Here is a 24,183-nt window from a genome sequence, read left to right as displayed (position 1 = left end):
TTGTTAAGTTAGTAACACTGTTTTTAAGTGAATCTGGTTTCCTCATTGACTTTGCATGTCAGAATTGGCTCCCTCGTTGACTTTGCTTGTCGCAAAAGGTGATCGCATGATCCCGGAACATTGCAATAATCATAATTTCCTGCGCGATCTGCACTGGCTTCCTGTGGTCTATCGGGTGCGTTTCAAGGTTTTGATAACTATCTTTAAAGCGCTCCATGGCTCAGGACCTAGTTACTTGCGGGATCGTATTCTGCCCCATACATCCCTGCGACCAATTCGCTCGCACAGAGAGGGGCTCCTCCAGGTGCCGTCCACCAGACAGTGTCGAGGGGCGGTGCCTAGGAGTAGAGCCTTCTCTGTGGCGGGCCCAGCCCTGTGGAATGACCTCCCTCCGGATATTAGGAATACCTCTGACCTCCGCTCCTTTCGTATAAAGCTCAAGACCCACCTATTCCAAGTAGCTGGCCTGGCTCAACCATGATCTAACTATATCGCTCCTGACGGGTTTTTAATTTAATTGAATTTATTTATTGGGGGTTTTAAATATTGTGATTTTTTAATTGTTTTTTATCTATCAGCCTACCTCCTCCTTGTACACATCTTAGTACACGTCTTTGTTATATGTATGTCTTGTCCAGATATGTATTTTATATGTTTTATTGTACGCCGCCCCGAGTCCTTCGGGAGAGGGTGCGGCTAAGAAATAAATATTCTATTCTTCTATTCTATAAATATGAGGCAGTTGCCAAGCATCCAAATTTTGAACATCTGACGATGGTGATGCTACAATGGTCAGAAGTGTGAAAAACTGTCATTAGTCACCTTTTTCATTGCTGTTGTAACTTTGACTGGTCATTAAACAAATAGACTACCTATATAAGAGGGAGTCATGGATGAGGGTATGTGGATGTCAGGGTTCCAAATAGCATCCTTAAACAAATCAAACTCCAAGGCAATAAGTTTCTCAAAGTTCCAATTTATTAAGAGAGCCATGTTGGCACATCTGGGGAAACCCAAATCTGAAAGCTTCCCAGTTTTCCCCACCCAGTTGAAAGTTCAAGATCCTGCCCCCACACCCATAAGTCCATCATATGATCCAATCTCCCCCTGCCATGCTGGCAGTTCCACCCATCCAGTTCCGGTCAGGTACAGAGGCGCAAAGACAAAGGATGACCTTGGTTTTCTAGAAAGAATTTTGTCATGGCTACATAACATCCAACTCCATACAATCCCCCCTCCCATTTTCCCACAATAGAAAATGCATAGTAGAATATTAGAAAGTGTGGCAGGACAAAGATCCAAAAGAAATGATGGCTGCAGGCTTGACAGTGGTCGTGTTAATGAAAATGGCAGGTCTTCAAAGACCCTTCAATAAAAGGAAAGTGATTGGTGCTTAGTGGGAGGGGGAAGGAACTAGAAGAATCCACTTCTCAGTTGGTAAATATGGTCCAAGCAGATCTTCAGGCCCATACCACTGTCAAAGTTGGATAAGGAATTGAAATCTGAATGGGATTTCTTACATCAGTTTCTTTTCCAAATGGTTTATAAGACTGAAGTGTGGAAAAGATCTTCCTCTTTATAATGCCACACAATTCTTTACTAATTTGTCTGCAAGGGACCCATGCTGCTCCATGGACCTGGCTCTTGCAGAGGTTGTGAATGCCTTATCTGGATCTGCCCACAAAGTTAGTCTTTGCCAAATGATTTGTGTTACTTGGACATTATCCCACACACTCAAGAACCACTCATTGAAAAGCACCAGCGTTTCTCACGTCATAACTGTGATTGGCAAACAATAAATTATTTCATATACACATATCCTGTATTAAAGGAGACATGCCTAGGCATGCATAGATTTTTTATTTATTCCATTTCTAAGGCCACCCGCTCACTTCAACATTTAAGCACTCAGGTCTGTTTTCATGCATCACATCATTGTCAAGAAACACATTATGTAATATCTGGGCACTTCTCTCAGATGCACTCAAGAGAAATGTGAACTGGGGTTTAAGGGGCACTGAAGAAAGCTCATGCTTTGTGGAGACAATCAAATGACACAGAGGCAGGCTCCCCTCTTCTATAGGTTTGCTTTGTCTGACCTTCTGCAATTTGGAAGCGGTACTAATAATAATCCATATGTCTGGGGAGAAAGAATGCAGCTGAATAGGACCAAGGCCAATAGTTTAGCATCCTCAATCTTGAGGCCTGAGTTTCCTTAACAAATCCATGGTTGATCCATCTTCAGGGTCACCTTTGAACTATTTATTGAAACAGATGGATTCCTGAACTGGGCAAGGGACTGGATATAAAAACGTCCAAAGTTCCTCCAATCCAGGGGTGGGTTCTGGCAGGCACTACTGCTGGTTTGCTCGTGGAATATGTTGCACGTTTATGTGCAATGCAATAAAAATTGTTCTGCGCATGCACAGAAGTGAAAAACAAGATGGCCGCGCCTATGGCGCCAGCCAGAGAACCGGTTTGGGGGCGTGACAGGCCTGGGTCGCTGCCAGTTCCAGCGACCCAGGCCAGCAAACGACTACCAGTTCAGCCAAACTGGTCTGAACCGGTAGGAACCCACCATTGCTCCAATCCTATGATTCTATGATTCCCTGTTTGGATATCTGGGGGCTGAACCCTTGATTTTTTTCCAACTGTTTTTTGTCATGGAGAAGATCAATCTATGTGGCTGCTACAGAATCAATCAATGAAATCACTTCCACAGAACTCTAGAATTCCACCAGAATTTGATGGGCTTCCGTGAGAGTCTTAACAACAAAGCGAAACAAAGTTCAAGAGAGAACACAACCAGGGGGTAACCATAACAATTCTAAGGTATAGCAGAAAGGGTGAATTTTATATATATAATTAACAAAGCTTGCAAAACTTCGAAACTCCTGGTTCAATCAATCCCCATTTCAGTTTTCTTGCATGATCCCTGACCTAGTATTTGCAGAAAGGCAGGTCTATGAAAATAAACAGCTGGGTGGACACAGTTTCTCAACCGTCCTGTTATCACACCAGCCTCCTTACACCTTCAGAAAGACCCGAGGGCCCAGCATCATTTATTTATCCGTTGACTTCATTCTGACCTTCATTTCAAGGAAGCAAGCCTTGTGTTATTTTATTCACATCATGACAATGTGAGGTGGATTAAGCAGAAAATTCGTGATTAGTCTGCTTCAAGTTGATATGTCAACCTGGTTATGAAACAGATTGTGCTGAGCGTCGAGTCTAAGATTTTAACATTAGAACATACTGTCTTTTCATAGGGAGATGAGAATTATATTGGCCCGGCTTTATCAAATCTGCATACACCCGTGCACATCTACACATGACTAAGGACAGGGGTGTACAAAAAATGGAGATACAGGCTCATGAAATATACATGTAGGTACAATGTGTGAGCGTATAAGCCTCTTTCTCTCTCCTCTCACTGCTACTGAGAATTAAAAGTAAATGCATCACATCGTTGAACTCTAGCATACAAAAATGCCTGCCAGGATAAATCTGAATATCATTTAAAAAGCCACAAAGCTCTTTTAGTAAGAATTATCCTCTTGAAATCTGAGAAGGCTCCAACTGAGCATGAGGAAGGTTGAGAGAGAGAAAGAGAGAGAGAGAGAGAGACAGAAAGACTGGATTTCAAGTTTTGCTGGGCTCCTCAGACAAAAGTGCCTGACCTGTTCAGGAGCAGGCATTGTGCAAATGCACTGAACAACGTGGCAGACACCCTCATACAGTTCTCAACCAAGAATTTTCAGCAGGACACAAGATTTGGAGGTTAGTAAAGAAATCTAGGGTGAGTTAGAAGCTAGTTTATCACTTTTACTTTGCCTGATTTTAAAATCCAAACCGAGTGGGAAAGTAAGGCAAATGCTATAGTCTCCGCTTAAACCCTCATTTTTTGTATTTTATAATGTTGGCAATATTGGTTAGAGAAAGTGGGACATGGAGAGAACAGGAAAGATAAGAGAGGGGGGGAGGGAGGGAGGGAGAGGGAGAGGCAGACTTGGAAAGGGACAAAGGGCAGATCTGAAAGGCATTAAGGCTTTATTTTCTTAGTATCTGAACATTGGTTGGGAGGAGGAAGAGGAAATGGCTGTGTGAAATACATTTGGCAAGCTATTTTTGGATTTTTTTAAAATAAAAGAATCCTACTACTGTGTTTCTTTTGAGCCCAAAATAAGCACTTGGCCTTATTTTCAGGGAGATCTTGTTATTTTTGAGGTGCAGGAGGCGGTGAGCATGGTCACCTCATGGCTGCTGCTGTGTTGCAATATTTTCAGGGAGGCTTATTTTTGGGGGGAGGGCTTATTTTAGCGCATGCACGCAAAAGCCCAATTAGGCATATTATCCTGGGAGGTCTTATTTTCAGGGAAACAAGGTAGACGAGCTGTAGGAGAAGTGACACAAAACATTAATTCATTGAGAATTGTAACAAAAACAAAAAAAGCCTATCTGACGAAGGAGCTTGCTGGCACAACACAGATTTACCTGAGTTATATTTGTGGCCATTGCTGTTCGCTTCCCAGACTCTGTAAGCAGCCATATGGATTTTAGAAACAACCAGTGGCGTAGCGTGGGTTGTCAGCACCCGGGGCAAGTAATTTGCGCCCCCTAACCCGAGGGCGGCCCGACTGCAGCTGCCCCTGGGTCGGCATCAGTCAAGTGAGGCTCTCCATGCTGGCCTCCTGCCTTCCTCCCGAGGAGGAGCTCGACAGGGCAGCGCGAAAAGGTTCGACTGAAGGGAAGCAGGTGCCGCGGGGGTGGGAGAAGCACCGGGGGCTTCGGGAAGGCGCCGGCTCCCCGGGGCGCTCCAGGCGGAGCGGGAGGACGCGGTGGCGTTGCAGCCGCGGGCAGACGGAGCGCAGCGCCGCTCTCCTTCGGCTCCCACGGGGGCGGCGCGGCGGGTCTTGGCGGCTCCGCTGGGAGGTAGGCGGTGCGCAGGAGGGGCCTGGGCGTGCCAGGGCCGGGAAGCTTAGTTCACGGGCCAAGCCGGGCACGGAAAGAGGCGGCCACAGTCCGGCAAAGGGCGGCGTGGGGCGAGTCAGCGCGCCCCCCCAGATGTTGCACCCGGTGCGGCCGGCACCCCCTGCACCCCCCACGCTACGCCACTGGAAACAACTAAATAAGCATCAAAAGAGCAGAAGTTTGGATTCTTATTTTTGGGAAGAGTGGCTGAATTGAATTTTGTGGCAGCCATCAATTCAACAGAGGAAGCTCTGGCAGATCTGAGGGAAAGCTTTGGATGCTTTCATTCTGGTAGGCTGCTAACCTCTGTTGAAAACTCTTTTCAAACTGAGAAGATAAGGTCCTTAAACACCGTGAAGCTGCATTCTTCTGAGTCAATATGCAGAAGGCAGGGCTGTCAGGCCTTCTTCATACTGATATATTAAAGACAAGAGTTGCCCTTTGCAGTCGGGTGTGCAGTGAACTGTTCAAAGTGCATTTTCAGGCTGGTTAATTGGTTAACTGATTGCAAAACGTCAACCAGAAATACCAAGATTGTCCTTTGGAAGCTGGGAAGCTCTAGGTTAAACCCAATATTTGCAAATGCAATACTTGGGAGGAATTTCAGTTTGTAATGCTCATTTAGCCAGCAAGATAATTTAACTCTTGGCTCATCTCTTTCCATTCATTCTTTTAAAAAAAGACACCCCAAGGAACTGCAGGACAGACGAACAACTCTTTTAAACCTTTCCTTTTTATTTATGAATTCCATTCTTATTAGCCATTAAGAGTGGCTTCTTAATGCTCCTAAACTGCCCTATACAGGTAGTCCTCAACTTATGATCACAAAGCACAATCATTATGTTGTTAAGTGAGACAGTTGTTAAATGAGTTTTGCCCCATTTTATGATCTTTTCTTGACACATTTGCTGAGCGAAGCACTGAAGCTAGTAATAAGATTGTTAAGTGAATCTGGTTTCCCCATTGATTTTGCTTGGCAGAAGCTCACAAAAGGTGATCATATGACCTTTGATATGAACTATCAAAAATATGAGTTGCCAAGCACCTTAATTTTGATCACAGGATTATGGTGATTCTACCTGTAAAAGACAACACACACACAGGCCAGTTGCATAGGACAGTTATGTATGAATCTAATTTTTACACTGTTAACCACATGTGGAATTTTTCTTGGCAGTACTGGGGAGACTAAGGTTTGATTTCCTCTGTTCCTCTGAAGCTACTTCAGGCCTCTTTAGGAATCAACTTTCTGAAATCAATGCATAAATGGTTATCAAGCCATTACTTCAGTTGTGTTACAGTATATGTTTTTTTTTGGGGGGGGGGCATTGGTTTGGAGCCTTTGAGTCAGTGCTGACTCATGACAATTGCATGGATTAATCCTTGCAATTTCCTTGGCAAGATTTTCAGAAGTGGCTTACTTAGCCTTGTCTCCTTCCTATTCTGTTTCCCTGAAAATAAAACCTCCCCGGATAATAAGCCCAATCGGGCTTTTGAGCGCATGTGCTAAAATAAGCTTTCCCCAAAAAATAACCCCTCCCTGAAAATATTGCAACACAGCAGCAGCCATGAAGTGACCATGCTCTCTGCCTCCTGCACCTCAAAAATAATAAGACCTCCCTGAAAATAAGGCTAAGTGCTTATTTCATGGGTGAAAAGAAAATAAGACCCTGTCTTATTTTTGGGGAAACACAATAGTGCTGAGAGAAATTGACTGGCTCATGGCCACCCAGCTGGATTTATGCCTAAACCCGAACTAGAACTCATGGTCTCTGTTACATACTAGCTTCAACTATAGTGGTTTCCACCAAGGTCCTCTGTTCTGGCGGGAACAGAAGTTTAATCTCATTGGTCGAAGGGTCTTACAGCTCCCTATAAAAGGGCTGCTGTCAGGCTCAACCTTCGCTGGATTGTTCATACTTGTTTGTTACAATAAAGAGCTATTGTTACTGTTAGCCTGTGTGTGCCTTTCCATTACCCAATCTAACACTGACGATGAAGGTAGGATTGGAAGGCAACTAGGTGAACCAAAAAAGAGCGTAGCAATCTAGCAAGTAAATCCAGCTCAGAGCTCAGCACGGCTTTGAGCAGCCATTTTTGAGCGGCAAACTCAAAAAGCCCTCAGAACAAAAAATGGCCATGTATGCTCCACCGACTCCGTATGACCCAGTCACTGAGCACTGGGACTCGTATATGCTGAGGTTTGACTGCTTCCTCGAAGCTAATGACCTCATGGGCCTTTCTGAAGGCTGCAAGAAGAACAAGTTCCTCGGTTACTGTGGACGGGAAGTGTTCAAAAGTGCCAAAGACCTATCAGAGCCAACGCCGCTACAATCAGTCGTTTGGTCTGTGCTCCAGCAGACGCTGAGGACTCACTACGCTCCCAAGCTGTCTAAGCACGTCTGCTGGCATGAATTTAATATTCGCAACCAGAAGGAAGGCTAATCAATCAACGAGTATGTTGCAGCACTACGAAGGGTCGTAGCGTACTATGAGTTCTGAGACCTAGATGAACTCATTCTTGACCGCATCATATGCGGTGTGCGGGACATTAATTTACAGAGGAGGTTACTTGCCAAATCTAACCTCACTCCACAAATTGCCTTGGACGAAGCCAGGGCATCAGAATCGGCCATCAAGTCAAGAGAACCCTGCAGCGCCAAAGCACTCCACAAGACGTGCGAAAGAACACAAACGTACATCGTGAGGCTGCAGAGGCCGAGAGCTCAGAAGGCGAAGAAGATGACAGCTCCCTATAAAAGGGCTGCTGTCAGACTCAACCTTCGCTGGATTGTTCATACTTGTTTGTTACAATAAAGAGCTGTTGTTACCGTTAGCCTGTGTGTGCCTTTCCATTACTCAATCTAACAGTCTCCTGTCCCCAAAGATGCTTTTTCTGGGTCATCTTTGTGAGTCTTTAACAAGCCGCAAAGTTGCTGCTGTGTTTGAAACAAGAGATACATGTTTTTGTGCTGTTTTAACTCAGTTAAAAATTTTTTGCTGGCTTTGACTTTTGTCACAGTTACGGTAATTAGTTTCACCAAACGTCTGTTTTTCATAGTTACATAAACTCATTAAGCAGAGTTTGATTACTCACCGGGTGTGAAATGGGGAGCCATATAAATTTGTAATGAATAAATAAATAAATAAAATAAAGAAATACTCTGCTGGCATTTAAGCTCCTTTAAAGAGCTCCCATTATGGATGTCCCTCAGCTATTCAGGGTGTGGGAAATCATTTCTTTTGTTGATAGATTGACAGTATTCAATTTATGCAGAGGGAGAAAGCAATCTGGAAAGTAATGGTGATTTGATAGTAGGGTTTTTTTTTTCAAATGAGAAAACAGCTGAATCCATGTGTTAAAGCAGGGCTGTCAAACTTGCAGCCCATGGGCCGGGTGTGTCACATGCTGGCCACGCCCACCCCCGGTTTAGCGAAGGGGAAAAAAGGCACCATACGTCACATGATGCCGCTGTGATGATGTGAGTTTGACACCTTTGTGTTAAAGCCACACTATTAGGCCTTCATTTTCTCAGGACTGATTTTAAAAGCTTTGTTTCTTTGAACCAAGTCAGTTCCAGAGGGACAATTTAGGAGGTTTATAGAATGCTCCTGAGGGCTGGGGAGGGGGGCAAAACTGAGAAAAAAACAGCCCGTTTGTGGCTCATTTCTGCCCTCCTCAGCCCCCCAGGATCCCTTTGCAAGGCTCCTAAAAGCTATGCACGGCTATTTTGGTGAAGGGGGTGGGATTTCGGGAGGCAAACAATGCTATATTCAGTGTATAAGATGCACCCAGATTTTCACCCTCTTTTTTGAGGGAAAAAGGTGCATCTTAATACTCCGAAAAATACAGCATTTTTTAAATGCATTTAATCTTATATAAGAATAAGAGGTACACAAAACTAGATTTTGTTACAAGAGTTTTACAATATGAATAAAAACTATACAAAACTATTCAGGTTTTACAATATGAATAAAAAACTATTTATACAAAACTACACAAGAGTTTTACAATATGAATAAAAGTCAAATCAGTCTCAGTCTAGTTAGGTAAAACTTGTTCCTCTTCCAAAACTTCTTTTAAACACAGTCTGTCTATAAGGGCAGCTAAAAATTAACTTTTGGGTCCATTCTTCAAAAATACCCTTTAATTGTTACGTTGTTCAAATATCATTCTTCAAATATTAGAATATTTTGCTTCATTTTGTATTAGTGAGCCAAAAGGTGTTTTTCCACTTTAATTGTAATGTTCCATTCTTTCTGGTTCCCTCTAGTGTCCAGTGTTCGAATGCCCATACTAATGTTTTTTGAAAAAGAATTCAAACAGAATTTTTACAGGGGTAGGATATTTATAATTAATTTCAAAGTATTATTTCAAATCCATCTGGATTATCAGTCTGTTTCAAAAATTTCCAAAATCAACATTTTAGTCATCCTGTTGCTATTTATTCCAAAAAGAGAGAAGGGGGACGGACGGACGGTGTATTTGTCCTTTTTTTCTCCTTAAACTCTTTAGAACATTTATTTCCTGCTAAGAATTGCAGTGAAGTCACCCAGTGTATGTTATCAGCCTTGTTGTCCATTTTAAGATTCTTAATAGCTGAAAAGCTGCTTAGACCTAATTTTGGCAGTGTACCTATAAGGATTACATGGCTGTTTTGTGCTTCCTGGAATTTGCTCAACCCTGAGGTGTTCGACTCACAATCTGACTACAGAAACCACAATTCCTGCTGCTCATTCATGAGCAGCTGTCCAGAATGCAAGTGGATTATCTGGATAATCTCCTTTAGCTGGATTGGCCAGTCAGAAAACACCATCCAGTCACTGACCATGTGTCTCCACTCCTTCGAAGATGTTTACTTCACCATGTATTATCAAACATTTAAAGACCAAACAATCGCACGGGATAACTTGGAATTCGTTTTTTCTTAGAACCTGATGAACTGTCAGCCCTTCATAATTTTGCTTTGGTCTCAATAGGCCCTATTGGTGGCCCGAGCACTCTGCCAGCGAACAGGTTTCTCAGGTCCGTTTTCGGTTGCGATGGCCTCCTGCAACCCTCTGCCTGTGAAAATGGAGCTTGGGCGGGCCGCGGGTGGCCCTCCCAAGCTCTGTTTTCTCTAATAGAGGAACTGCGGGCCATTCCTTCGTTGTTTCCAGGGCATCCTCGCAGGCCAGATCTAAGCACCCTGTGGGCAGGCCAGCCCCCAGGCCTTGAGTTTGACATCCCTGCAATAGGGCATTCAGAAACCAGTTGATACATTTCCCAAATGGGTATGGTGGGCTCTTCCAGTGAACTTCCACAGAATGGCTATACTCATTATCAAAATATCTCTCTGATTGGCAAAATCATTTTGCATTTGTTGGGTAAGTGGTGAAAAAGAAGCCTCTCATCTTTTGTTAAGTGGTGTTAAGGTCCCCATTGACCTTGCTTGTCAGAAGTTTGCAAAAGGTGATCACGTGACCTGGGACACTGCATCCATCATAAATATCAGTCTGTTGCCAAGCACCTGGATTTTGATCATGTTACTTTGGAGATGCTGCAATGTTCGTAAGTGTGAAAAATGATCATAAGTCACTTTTTCAGTACCGTTGTAATTTCAAAAGGTCACTAAAAGAACCTGTATGGTCTTCAGTCTCTTTTTCCTTTGTATGCGTGACATTGGGGGGATAACCTGGACTCTCTTAGTTGATCATAAGCACAATTGTGTGCCCTGCACACACATTTCTTGAAATCAGAGATTATTAGATATCCCTGAGTATTTGCTTGTGTGATATAAATTAAAACAATATGCTTCTTGGTTTCACTCATATCAGGCAGTCCTTTGAAGAACAAGAATACAGATCTGCTACTTTTTCTGATTAATTGGCAACTCTATAATTGATTAGTTAGCCTCACCAGGCATTTGCCATCTTGGCTTATCTAGAAAACTAAAGAGAGAAAAAATTGGTTTGCGCTTCACTCACAGACCACTTTGGAAGATCAGTGCTTTAGGCCACAGGTGTCACACTTACGTCATCACCGCAGCGTCACGTGACATATTGGAACTTCCCCCCTTCACTAAACCGGGCAGGGGCGTGGCCAGCACGTGACGCATCTGGCCCATGGGCCGAGAGTTTGACAGCCCTGCTTTAGATTAAGTAGAGGGCTTGAAATTATATTCTGGAAGAAAGAAATAGCAAGCCAATTTTGTATTATTTATTTACTAAATTTATTTGCCATCCATCTCACTGTCAACCAGCTCTGGGCAGCTTATACTATCATAAACAGCAATAAAGACGATGAAAAGTTATAAATGTTAAAGCATTCAGCATTAAAACATTAATATCAATAATCAACTAGACAAAAAGAGCTTCGTGCATATAAAGGGGCTCGAGGGAGGATTTTATCTAATCTATTCGCTATTCCAGAAAGGGCCCCAAGTCAATTGGCAGAGCCAACTTGTAACCAAGACAACTGTGTGAATGTACATTTGTCAGGACTGGAGCTAAACTGGGCCCAAAGGCTGGTGAATTTTTCCCCCCCCTCTATCAGCTGCATGACAGCATGAAATTCAACTGATACATTTTTTCCCCTTGTGTGAAAGAAACTACAGTATTCCTGCTGAATGGTCTATCTGTTGCATAGCTGAGGAATGACCCTGTGATAAGTGACCTTCCTTCACCAGCTCTAAACCCAAGTTAATCATTTGCGCTCTCAGGGTTTTTTTTTAATTGTTGCAAAATTTAGTTCATAAATTAATTCGAACTCCTTCATCCTTGAAAGCAGATATGGTATGACTAAGCAGTTTTTTTAAAAACTGGGTTATATCCCCCTGTCCACCCCACTCCTCCCAAAAAGTGCTATTGTACAAAAGCAGGTAGAATTTCAGGCTTCTTGCTGATTTGGGAGTCATTTCTCACAACAATTACCCAGCAGAGAAGTCATACCCGGTGAGTGCTTTTAATTGCTTCTTCTGGCAGTTACAGTGCCTGCTACGATAAGCAGTGTGATCTACATGGACATTTATGCGAGATTTGTCTGGCAGTGATTACAGATACATTCAGGGCCTGCAATGTATATTATTATATTAGATACTTCTGGGATTGTATAGGTAACTTGAAGCTTTCTGGAGTTGGTAGATTTGGGGGAGATGTATCTTAAGCTGAAACAAATTGCTTTGAGACTGATGAGATATGCTGTTTTAAAATTGAGCCATAATGGAGCCTTAATTAGATCAGGGGAGACCTGATAGCAGTGGTCCAATATTTGACAGGCTGTCACAAAGAGGAAGGGGGGTCAACCTTTTTTCCAAAGCACCCAAAGCCCAGACAAGGAATAATGGAGGGAAACTGATCAAGGAGAGATTCAACTTAGAAATAAGGGGAAAAATTTGACAGAACAGTCAATCAATGGAACAGAAATTTCCTTCAGAAATTGTGGCAGCTTCATCCCTGAAAACTTTCAAGAAGAGACTGGACTGCCATCTGTCAGAAATGGTGTAGGGTCTCCTGCTTGGGCAGGGGGGGGTTCAACTAGATGACCTACAAGGTCCCTTCCAACTTTGTTATTCTGTTCTGTTGTAGGTTTCTTAACTCTCAAGCTAGATGTTGATACTTCAAAGAGTAGTCTTAGATTTTCTAAAGTCATCTTCTCAAATGGGTTGCAGGGTTTTTTGTTTTTTTTTAGCAAGACTTTTCCATTGTTGAAGAGGGGCTGGCAAGTAGAAATTTAAGAATGCCAAGTTTTCCAACTACTGGTGGTGGCATTGAGGAAAATTAGATCTGTTGAATTCTTTTTTAAGATGGGAACCCAACCAGGGGTGATATACACATAACTTCCTTACCTGTTCGCAAATGTGAGCGCGCTCATGCATGCGCTTTTGGCAAAAAAAGGGCCTAGGTGGGATGCCATAGAGCTGGGTGCGGGTAGGCAGAGCCACCCACGATTTCCGCTATGGGTTCGGGCGATCCGGTCCAAACCAGTAGAATACCACCTCTGAACCCAACCAGTAAGTGACAGCCTGGTCTTCTTGAAGAAGATCAGTCCAGAAGTTCAGCTCAGGGTATGCTATGTGGACTGAATTTCATGACTTTTGTGGCAAAAGCAGTGACATCTGGATTCATAATGGTTCCTCTTCTACTTCTCTTTTAGGACATCCACAAAGTCCATCTTCCTGCTGCGCGGAGCTTGAGAGTCTGAAGAATTTCCAAAAAGATGGCAGGGAAACCTAAACTGCACTACACTAAAGGAAGAGGGAAAATGGAATCTATCCGCTGGCTATTTGCGGCAGCCGGAGTTGAGGTATGTTTTATCATGCTTTTTGCAGGCATACGGCAAAGAATTCAGCCAGTGCTCTGGCTGGCATCTCAAAAGGATCTTCTAATACAGCATCAGAGACTGACCAATGATTCACCCTTGGAACAGATTCTTCATGAAATGGATGGGTTGATACATCCACAGGTGCAAGGATCAAAGCGTTCATAAGATATTTTCTGCCTTGGGGGACAGGGCTCCCCTTTCTTTTCTCTTGTGAAACAGATTTTTCATAATCTTAGAGAGGCTCTGGATTGGTGAATTTAAAGCATCTGGGGTGCAAAAAAAAAGAGAGATATGATAATCAATGCAAGTTTGGGGAGGGTTAATATACCTGTTTGGACAATGAAATCAGAATTGGGAAGGGGATTAGAGTGGTTCCAGATCAAAGCCATGTTTTGCAATGGAATTAAAAATGCGGAGCTGATTTCCTTTTTAGGCGATATGCTTGTAAAGCCTTTTGCAGTTGGTTGATTGCAACAAGTTCAGCAGAGTTGAATTTGATTAGAATTTGGATCAAAGGGCACTAGGAATGTTCATGTGCTAGGTGAGGAAATTGAAGGAAATATTCCAGAACAAAGGAAGCAAATTGTGGGCATGAAAACTGCAAGGCTGAAATTACAGGCACTGAGGTCACCTTGAAGGATTTGGGACAGTGGTGAAATTCAAATTTGCTTACTACCGGTTCTGTGGGTGTGGCTTGGTGGGCGTGGCAGGGGAAGGACACTGCAAAATTTCTATTCCCAACCACCCAGAGGTGGTATTTACCGGTTCTCTAAACTACTCAAAATTTCCACTACCGGTTCTCCAGAACCTGTCAGAACCTGCTGAATTTCACCCTTGATTTGGGACCTTTTAAACTGGTGTTGTAGTTTTGGCAGCCTCTTTGCAAATGCAACAGGTTCTTTCCACTGTCATTTTGCAAAGGCACCTATTACTTCTTCATAAAAACCTGAATCAGCCTCTACCCTTGAATAGGAAACCTCTGCCATATTGGGATGGGGCTTTTTCTTTAAACACAACTTGTTTAAAAAAAAAAAAAGAGCCAAGCATGAGCTACTGTTTTTTCTCCAAAATGATCTTATAAAACAAGGAGAAAGCATTTCATTTTATTTCTGCATTGCAGTTTGAAGAACAATTTTTGGAAACGAATAAAGATCTGGAGAAGTTGCGCAGTGGTGAGTTGGATGCAAATTTTAAATAAAATTTATTATCCACTTTATCATGAGATCAGGGCAAGAGTTTGTTGGCATTCTACTTTGAGGTGAATTGGGCAGTTGATAGCTTGTTTTTGGAGCCAATCCTAAACAGGGATTTTTTTACTCCTTATACTACTGTAGGAAGTTATCACCCAGCCCTCTCCCAGAAAAATGAAATATCCTAGGAAATATTGAAAAGGCAGAATATTATATTTTCCTGGATGTGAAAAAGGGAGAAACACATTTTAAACACAAATTCCTGCAGCTTCCTGCCCATCCCCACTTTGTCAATGGGCCATTAAGAAGGCCAAGCTAGTCCACTTTACATAATAAAGAGTTCTCCCCTTCAGCTCCAGGGGGATGGGAATGAAGGCATGATAATATAAGCCTTTACTCAACTGACCACATGGCATCTGAGAATTCAATCAAACCTGGATTCAAAACTCAGCCTAGAGGGTTGCCCTTGCCCGGGCCCATGGGAGTCTGGCAACCAATCAGAATACATTTCTTACACAGGAACAGGAAACAGATAGGTGGGGCAGCACAGATTATAAAAAGCCTAGCAAGCCCCTTCCCTTCCCTTCTCTTCTTCTCCACCAACATTGAAGCATGTGATCACCTTTTCTGTTCAGGGCTCAAGCCATGTGGTCCTGTCCACCATTAAAACCATCTTTCCAAGCAGCCTCCATGTCTCCAGTGTCTTTTTCCCCACTTGGAGCCGAACTCAGAAGGACATTTCTTTCAACACTACTTAGCTCCATTTATCTTATCTGTACATTTGGATCATCAGTAGAATTGTACCTACAATGTGAATGACTTGGCGCTCGGAAAAGAGCCCTTCCTATGATGAGCTTGATTTGATTTCCTCAACCAGCAAAATTATTCCTAAAATTGCTGGGAGTTGAAGAAATTAATTCATAATAATTAAATATCCTGGTTATACATGGATGTTGCTCTGTTAAGGTGTGCTGTCTAGCCTGAGGCTGTAATCCTTGCGCATAGTTTTTTAAAAAATAGTAAAGCATATTAAATAGGCCAGTCGAATCAATTTGAAATATTCAATTAACATTTTTTTAGTTTCATTTAAATTGAATTTCTATTTTCTGATTTTTTTTCCTTGTTTGTCTTTCACCAGATGGATACCTGCTTTTCCAGCAAGTGCCCATGGTGGAAATAGATGGGATGAAGCTGGTGCAAACACGAGCCATTCTCAGCTATATTGCAGGAAAATACAATCTCTATGGAAAGGATTTGAAAGAAAGAGCACTGTACGGGGTTATGACTATCTTGATTAAAATCTAGAATTTATTACAAACTTGTAACAGAAATATAACATGCAATACAGATGTATTTTGAGGTGTAGCTTTATATTAGCATTCAAGAATGCAGTATAGACTGTAGTATTGCAAACAACCACTAGATGGCGGTAAAGAGATGGATCTTTTTGTAGCTCTTTTCTCCCATCTGCTGGTCACTCCAGTTTTTGCAATACAGATCAGTGATACGGTATTATTATTTTCCCTGCCTGGTAAAATCTTTCATTTGGACTTCAAATGATTGGGGCAAGTAGCTTTTTAGCAATGTGGAAATAAGTAGGGAAACAATGATTTAAACGGCAACACTGTAAAGTGAATGTAGCAAGACTTTATTTTTTTGAAAGCATTTCTCTGAAGCAGGAATGAGCTTCCTACTGTTAATGAGTTAAAATGTTCAGCTTCTTTCAATATCGGCCATGTTGCTTGAAGTGTTTCATTTGAAGGCCAGCACTGTTTGTACCAACAGTGAGTTCTCCTCATGCACAGTGATCTTAGAAAAATATGTTTGATAGGATAGCAGCTGTGGAAGATGTTTTTAAACCTTTTTTTCCCAAAAGAGTCAGTTCCCTTCCATAGATTGCCAATTATTAATGCACCTTTAATATGCATTAATAATTGACAATCTATGGAAAGGAACCGGCTGTCTTTAACTGACTGAACTGACTAATCTTTAATGCATTTAATGCATGCAAAGTGGAATCAGGCCTTAGGTTGCACATGTGAACTAAGAAGGATGTAGAAATGCTTCTATCAGGTTTAAATTTCTTAAATGGCCTCCCCTGCCAAAAAAGTCTAACTTACTAATTTTAAATAATTTTTATACAGGTCAAGCTAATGGATACATGTCCCTATACTCACTTGGGGCCCAATTCAGGGTCACCTAATTTTAAAAATATTTTCTCTCTCCCCTTTGACTGTGTCTTTCAGGATTGACATGTATGTGGAAGGAACCACTGATCTGATGGGAATGATAATGATGCTTCCTTTACAGCCTGCAGAAAATAAAGAAAAGCAAAAAGACTTGATTATTGAAAGAGCTACAACCAGATATTTTCCAGCATATGAGAAGGTAAGTGATAATGAGGCAGGGGCTTTAAAACTCATCTTCCCCATCAGTGGTGGGTTTCAATTTATTTTACTACCGGTTCACTCGTGCAGCACTTCTTTGCATGCACAGAAGCATCTGGGTGGATGTATTTCCTTCTAGTTTGGTTGAATTAAAGCAAGGGTGTCAAACTCGATTTCATTGAACACCGCATCAGGGATGTGTTTGACTTTGGAGGTGTGTGTGTGTGTGTGTGTGTCTGGGTGGGTGTGTGTCTGGGTGGGTGTTTGACACAGGCTCAAGTTGCATTTTTTCATTTCTTTTCTTTCTTTCCACAGTTTTTTATTATAACAATTTTCTTATTATAACAATTTTCCCATCTCTTCTACCAGCTACTACCAGCAAACGTTTGTTACTTATTCTTCATATTCCACTAAACATTTTATTTCTAAATGTACACCCCATTGTTTAATAGTAAATTGCTTTTCCTGTTAGAAAAGCTATTTATACTATTGCATTTTTATTATTCAACTAATAATAAAAATACAATAGCATGAACAGCATGATAATACAAGATCTAACAGCAGAGGTAAATTTCCAGGATGGTAAATAGAAATGGCTGTCAATTATAGATACAGAATAGAATATAGAATACAAAATATATTGTTGATTGTAGATTAAATGGACCTGCAGTATGTAAAAATCTGGCATTAAACTGTAGTATTAACATAGGAGGTGGCTTGTTTTCTATCCAGATCAGGCACTTACATGAGGCCACATAATTGTAATCCAGTCCAAGCCAGTCCTCTTGCAGCATTCTACTGATTGAAAACTGCGCAGAAGCCCTGGGCGGCCCCCGGGTGGCCTGTTTTTGGCCTACACGGCCTCCTGCAGCACTCTCCCAGCCAAAAAATGGGCCAAGCAGAGGCCCTAGGTGGCCCGCGGGTGGCCTGTTTTCCTCCTAGATGGCCTCCTACAACACTCTCCCAGTCAAAAACGGGCTGCAGGGGGCCTCTGTCATTTTGGCCAGCAGAGGCACCACAGACCGGTCCTTTGATATTTCCAGCCAGCCCCATGGGTCAGATCTAAGCATCCCATGAGCTGATTCCGGCCCGCGGGGCCTTGAGTTTGACACCCCTGAACTAAAGCATTTGTAATTCCCATGGTTGTACTGGCTGAGGATGATAGGGGTTGCAATCATGTCTATATGAAACCTACAAGCTTGGAAAGGCTGACTCAGAATCTATATCCCCCAGTGTAGGTTTCCCAAGATGTAAATATGTGACAATGCAGAATTTATTTATTTATTAAATGTATATCTTGCAATCAGAATACTCTCCAAACAATGGTTACTGGACTCTAGCACTACCTTTGAAGAGTATGGAACCATCCATTGTATAGCACCAGCAGCCAAAGCAATTATTTTGCTCCTGTTGCAAATATTGCATCTGTTAGAAATGTACCAGGGAAGCTTATCTGTCTAAAATAATATATTTGCTTTTTGCAATCTTAGCGGACAAATCTTATCTTGGGTTTCTTCATGTTATAGGTTTTGAAAGATCATGGACAAAATTTTCTGGTTGGTAACCAGTTTAGTTGGGCAGATGTTCATCTCTTGGAAGCTATCTTAATGGTTGAAGAATTCAAGTCTGATGCTCTCACTAAATTTCCTCTGCTGAAGGTAAGGACACTATTAAAACTGTTGGAATTGGCAAGCCATGTGACTGCAGTATATAAGGCAGTCTGTATTTTCACAGAGTGTAAATACAGAGACTAGATCAGCGATAGCGAACCTTTTTTGGCTTGCGTGCCATAAGTGGGAGCGCAGGGGGGGTCATGTGCGGGTGTGCCACACCCATAATGCAATGCACGCCCCCCCGTGCGCATGCATGCACTGCAGGCGCAACCCCATTTTTTGCATGCTTTTTTCGCCCTCCTCAGGCTCCAGAGGCTTTATAGGAGCCTGGGGAGGGCGAAAACAGCCCCCCTGCCCCCGCAGAGCCCTCCCGGAGGCTTCAGGAACCTTCAGGAGGCTTCCCTGAAGCCTCCGGACAAGTCAAAACGACCCTCCGAGCAAACCAGAAGTCACTTCCGGTTTGCTCGGAGGGTCGTTTTAAACACTCCAAAGGATTTGGGAGTCTTCCACCAAGAACATCTAAGACAAATTACAAAGCTAGTATCGAGAACCCAAAACTTACATATTATCTGTCAAATATGATTCTTAGTCAATATACACTCGCTTAATTAGTGAGGCATGAGCTTTATTTGAAGAATCTTGCTTCTGTAGAGCAGGGGGGTCAAAATTGCATTGTCATAGCGTCATCACGTGACATATCACGACTTTCCCCCCTTAGCTAAACCGGGCGTGGCCAGTGTGTGACGCATCCAGGCCACGGGCTGCTTTTTTCGCCCTCCTCAGGCTCCAGAGGCTTTATAGGAGCCTGGGGAGGGCGAAAACAGCCCCCCTGCCCCCGCAGAGCCCTCCCGGAGGCTTCAGGAACCTTCAGGAGGCTTCCCTGAAGCCTCCGGACAAGTCAAAACGACCCTCCGAGCAAACCAGAAGTCACTTCCGGTTTGCTCGGAGGGTCGTTTTAAACACTCCAAAGGCTTCAGGAAAGCCTCCTGAAGGTCCCTGAAGCCTCCGGAGCAGTCAAAACAACCCTCCAGGTAAACCGGAAGTCCGTTCCCAAACTTCCGGTTTGCCCATAGGGCCGTTTTTTTGCACTCCGGAGGCTTCAGGGAAGCTCCTGAAGCCTTCGGAGGGCCTCGGGGGGGAGGGGCTGTTTTCACCCTCCCCAGGCTCCTATAAAGCCTCTGGAGCCTTGGGAGGGTGAAAAATGGCTTTAAAAAAGGGTGAACTCAGCTGGCCAGCCCACATATGCGTGCTGGCCAGCTGACAGGACAGCGCCTCGCGTGCCCTGACAAATGGCTCCGCGTGCCACAGGTTCGCCATCCCGGGACCAGATTGTCAGGCATTGATGGAGATTATTTGAAAAGAACCACTGCAGCTGCTAGAATGCCACGAGGATGATGATGATGATACTTGCTTTGACGTCTGCAGCTCATGTAGGGAATGAGTATGAATTTCTGTCCCTTTGCTTTATATGGATGATATACAGGTAATCCTCAACCTGTGACTACACTTGAGCCCAAAATTTATGTGGTTGAGTGAGAATTTTTAAATTGAGTTTTGCCTCATTTTGTGACATTCCTTGCCATAGTTCTTAAGTGAATCACTGCAGTTGATAAGTTGGTAACCTGGTTGTTAACTGAATCTGTCTTCCCCATGGACTTTGCTTATCAGAAGGTTGAAAAAAGTGATCACATGACCCTAGGACATTGCAATGGTCATATGTATGAACCACTTGCCAAGAATCTGAATTTTGGTCACATGATCATGGGACTGCTCCAAAGGTTGTAATTGTGAAAAATGATCATAAGTCACTTTTTTCAGTGATGTTGTAACTTTGAATGGTCACTAAATGAATTGTTCTAAGTTGAGGACTACCTGTATGGCCCTTTTGATTTCTAATTACTGCCTATGCCAGTGATGGCAAACCTTTTCGGCACCAAGTGACCTGGAAGAGGGGTGGCACAGGGGGCATGCCCACATTGGAAAAATGAACACTGGTTTCCAGCACGCACATGTGCACTGGACAGCTGGTATTCTAGTTTCTGGCACACATGGACATGCAATGATCAGCTGGCCGGCATGCATGCACATGCCAGAAACTGGAAGACTAACTCTTCCGGTTTCTGGCACTGCTGCATGTGCGAAGGCCAGCTGATTGTTGCATGCACATGCGCACCAGAAACCTGGAAGAGGAACAGGCGATGCCACATGTGCCAGGCGACATGGCTCCATTTGCCACTGCATGTGTGCCATAGGTTCGCCATCATGGGCCTATGCTGATACATGGCACATGCTTAGAAATTCCCCCCCCCCTTCCAAGTGCAATCAGGACTTTGAATCTCAATTTCATGAGGTCCCAGAACTTAAGTGTGCTTTCTTGTTCTTACTTAAATGTACATATTTCCTGATTCACCAGACTCTGCACGGGTAGATCTCCCCGGTTTAGCTGCAGAAGAATCTTGTGGCACTTTTCATCAATACTATCTCTAGTTGATGTTTCTTTGAAGTTGATTTTTGGGTATAGATCAAAAAGATCCAAGAAGGCAAAGTTCCGTTTAAAAACTGCACACATCCTGAAGCATCACAGCTCTTTGATACATTGCCAGATTCTTTCTTTGCAGCTTAGCCTGGATTGCAGTTTGAACTTGTACAGATTGCTCAGTATTTAAGCACTATTTCCAATAATTGCTCAACCATCAGGTGATTTGATGGGCAAAAAGGAATGTAGAGGGAAGACTAGAGAAGGGAGGGAGAGAGGGGGGAAAAAGAAATAAATTTGTGGGTCCCCCCCCCAATGATTTCTTAGCAATCTAAATACTGGAAAGGATTTGGGAGTCTTCCACCAAGAACATCTAAGACAAATTACAAAGCTAGTATCGAGAATCCAAAACTTACATATTATCTGTCAAATATGATTCTTAGTCAATATACACTCGCTTAATTAGTGAGGCATGAGCTTTATTTGAAGAATCTTGCTTCTGTAGAGCAGGGGGGTCAAAATTGCATTGTCATAGCGTCATCACGTGACATATCACGACTTTCCCCCCTTTGCTAAACCGGGCGTGGCCAGTGTGTGACGCATCCAGGCCACGGGCTGCGAGTTTGTCAGCCTGCTGTAGAGGAATTATATGAACGCCAAGAACCTAGCAATTTTATTGTATAAATTTGAAGGACGAGGGAAAAGGAAAACCTAATCTCACAATAGTTCTGTGATAACAACCAGTTCCTCAAACTTCTATGGAGTGTGCATTTTTCTGCTAATTTCCAATTTACTTTTCAGAAAAATGTTTTGAAATTAAGATTTCTGACCTCCCCCATTGTCATGTCTCTTTGCAGTACTTTGTAATATTAGCATTTAAAACGTTTAGTACTTCAACATTTTGAACTAGCCTTACATTTTCATTTTGCATCTAGAAATAGATAGCATTTTCAGCCGGTAAACTCGTATCTTATTTTTCATTGTCTTTTAAGAGAATTTTTTCTATCTTTCCTAGGCTTTCAAAACAAGAATAAGCAATATACCTACAATAAAGAAATTCTTGCAGCCTGGAAGTCAAAGGAAACCTCCATTGGATGACAACATGCTGGCACAAATTAAAAAAATATTCAATTTCTAAAGAGTTTTTCCAAATATTTCTACTAACATGTCCCCCCCACCCTCCAATATATTACTGATTTTAACTGGCTGTATTATTAGAAAGATAAACTAAGTAAAATTGCAATTCCTTTTAGTTTTATAATCACAATCCTTTGGAAACAGTGAAAAAAATCAGTAATTTAGATGAAAAATATTTTTGAAGGCCTTGTATCTAAAATTATTGGGTATAATCCTATTTTTTCATATGATTTTATTGTTATTGCTGTTTATACATTAAAAGAAACCCAGTGATTTCTTACTTGGAATGTCATTAACTACAATCTCTATAGTTGTTACTATGTAGTAATAACTTAAGAAAAAGAACTCAATAAATTTCTCTTTTGTTACCACGTAAAATGTAATTCTGCGGAAGTCTATACAGACCTTAATCCTTTCAATTTACAGCAATACATTCTATTTTTTTATGATAGCAATGCATTCCAGTCTACAGCCATCTACTTCGGCTACAAACGAATCTTCAAATTGCAAACTTTTGCTGATGTGAACAACCAGTCTGCAGCTGAGAGTTGGAAAGTGGACTAGTTTGTTTTGGCAAAACACATATATTACGCTGGAAACTCATTCCCCTCCTGATCCTTGGGACCCTCTAGGATGGAGCTGTGGAAGAAGCATCTGACTTGGGCAGCAGTGGTGGGAAGACAGGAAAGGGCAGCTCTTAGTGTGCTACATACATTAAGAGCCACGACAGCACAGTGGTTAGAATGCAGTTGTCAGCGTTCCAATTATCATGCAGAATTAAATCAGAGTCCAAGGCAAATCTTTCCTTAAAGTTCCAATTTAATAAGTCAGACATATTGGCACATCTGTGGAATCCCAATTGTGGAAGTTACCTAGGATTCCCACCCAGTGAAAGTTCATGATCTTGTCCCCACACCCACTAATCTATCACATGGTCCAATCTTCTTCTTCCACGCTGTCATCTCCACCCTGCTGGTTCCGGTCAGGTGCCAAGGTGCGGAGACAAAGAATAACCTTGAGCTTCTAGAAAGGAATTTTTTTATTTTGAAAACAACACATCCTACACATTGCCATTCCCCCCTTTAATGAATATGCCTACTACAGATGAAGCTAGAAGAGAGTGTGTGGCAGGCCAAAGATTCTTAAAGGAACCGCTGCAGAACTGTCAGTAGTGTTGCAGGCTGATTTTGCCCACTGCCAAGAGTTCGATCCTGACTGGCTCAAGGGTTGACTCTGATCTTCCATCCTTCTGAGTTCTGTAAAATGAGGACCCAGGTTGCTGGGAGGAATATTCTGGCTCTGTAAACTGCTCCGATAGTGCTATGGAGTGGTATATAAGTTTTAGTTCTATTACTATACATATGAGGCATGCCAGAAATCAACTCCCTCCCAGGTCTCCTTTCCCTCCATGCCTCTCCGGTTACCACCCAAAGCCACAGACTGCTATCCATTCAAGGTCTGTAATTTACATTTTTATGCTGACTTGATTTGTGAACTAAATAGACTTACAACCTCTTGGGATGTAAGTAGGGTAATATCTATATTTGTTGGTATCCTTTGACCATTTGTCACCTCATGTACAATAGTTCACTAATTTATTTATACTAGTCACAGCAGGTGGCAGCATCTTGATGACTGGTTGATCTTGGGGAAAAAAAACTTAAAACCAGCCAGTGTGGTTACAGTTTAGATGGGAATCCCATTAGGGTTCTCAGAGTCTGGAAAGTTTTAAAAAAAAATCCTAAAAAGGCATTGTGAACCACTTCAGCATTTAAGTGTTGCAAGAAATGTACACTGATGTGTTCATATATTCATGAAGAGTCTACCTCAGGGGTGGTATTCACTTACGTTCTCTAGCGGTTCACAAATGTGAGCGTGCCCGTCCGCGCATGTGCTTTGGCTTGAAAACGTGACTAAATAGGATGGCATAGAGTTGGGGCAGGTGGGCCCACTCACACTTCAGGTGAACCGGTCCGAACTGGCTGAATGCCATCTCAACTTGAAGGAATCATTGTTCTTATTTATGCTTAAATGTTGACCAAACTAATTTTGTTCTGTAATTTATGACCTATGTTCAAACCAATGTAAGCATAATTAGTATTTCCCT

The 24,183-nt window shown here is 42.5% G+C and overlaps 2 protein-coding genes across 5 annotated transcripts in view; one reads left to right on the top strand and one right to left on the bottom strand.

Annotated features, from left to right (window-relative positions):
• Window positions 1-24,183, bottom strand: part of AGPAT5 (1-acylglycerol-3-phosphate O-acyltransferase 5) — a 156,504-nt gene that overhangs the window by 81,872 nt on the left and 50,449 nt on the right. The gene's annotated exons all lie outside the window — the stretch shown is intronic.
• Window positions 3,654-22,454, top strand: LOC309385818 (glutathione S-transferase-like). Of its 4 annotated transcripts, none has more exons than XM_081940553.1 (7): window positions 3,654-3,780; window positions 13,106-13,255; window positions 14,394-14,445; window positions 15,602-15,734; window positions 16,710-16,851; window positions 18,377-18,508; window positions 21,955-22,454. In XM_081940553.1, the coding sequence occupies exons 2-7, from the start codon at window positions 13,169-13,171 to the stop codon at window positions 22,075-22,077; spliced, it is 669 nt and encodes a 222-aa protein (XP_081796679.1). In that variant the 5' UTR covers window positions 3,654-3,780; window positions 13,106-13,168; the 3' UTR covers window positions 22,078-22,454. The 4 variants fall into 4 exon arrangements, with proteins under 4 accessions (XP_081796679.1, XP_081796681.1, XP_081796680.1 ...); XM_081940555.1 differs by having other exon boundaries at window positions 3,671-3,780; window positions 13,119-13,255; XM_081940554.1 differs by lacking the exon at window positions 3,654-3,780 and adding an exon at window positions 11,748-11,904.

Source organism: Natrix helvetica (assembly GCF_964273705.1).
Source record: "Natrix helvetica genome assembly, chromosome: 2".
Lineage (NCBI taxonomy): Eukaryota > Metazoa > Chordata > Lepidosauria > Squamata > Natricidae > Natrix > Natrix helvetica.
The sequence above is the reverse complement of the archived record's forward strand: the minus strand, read 5'-3'. Positions and strand labels throughout refer to the sequence as shown.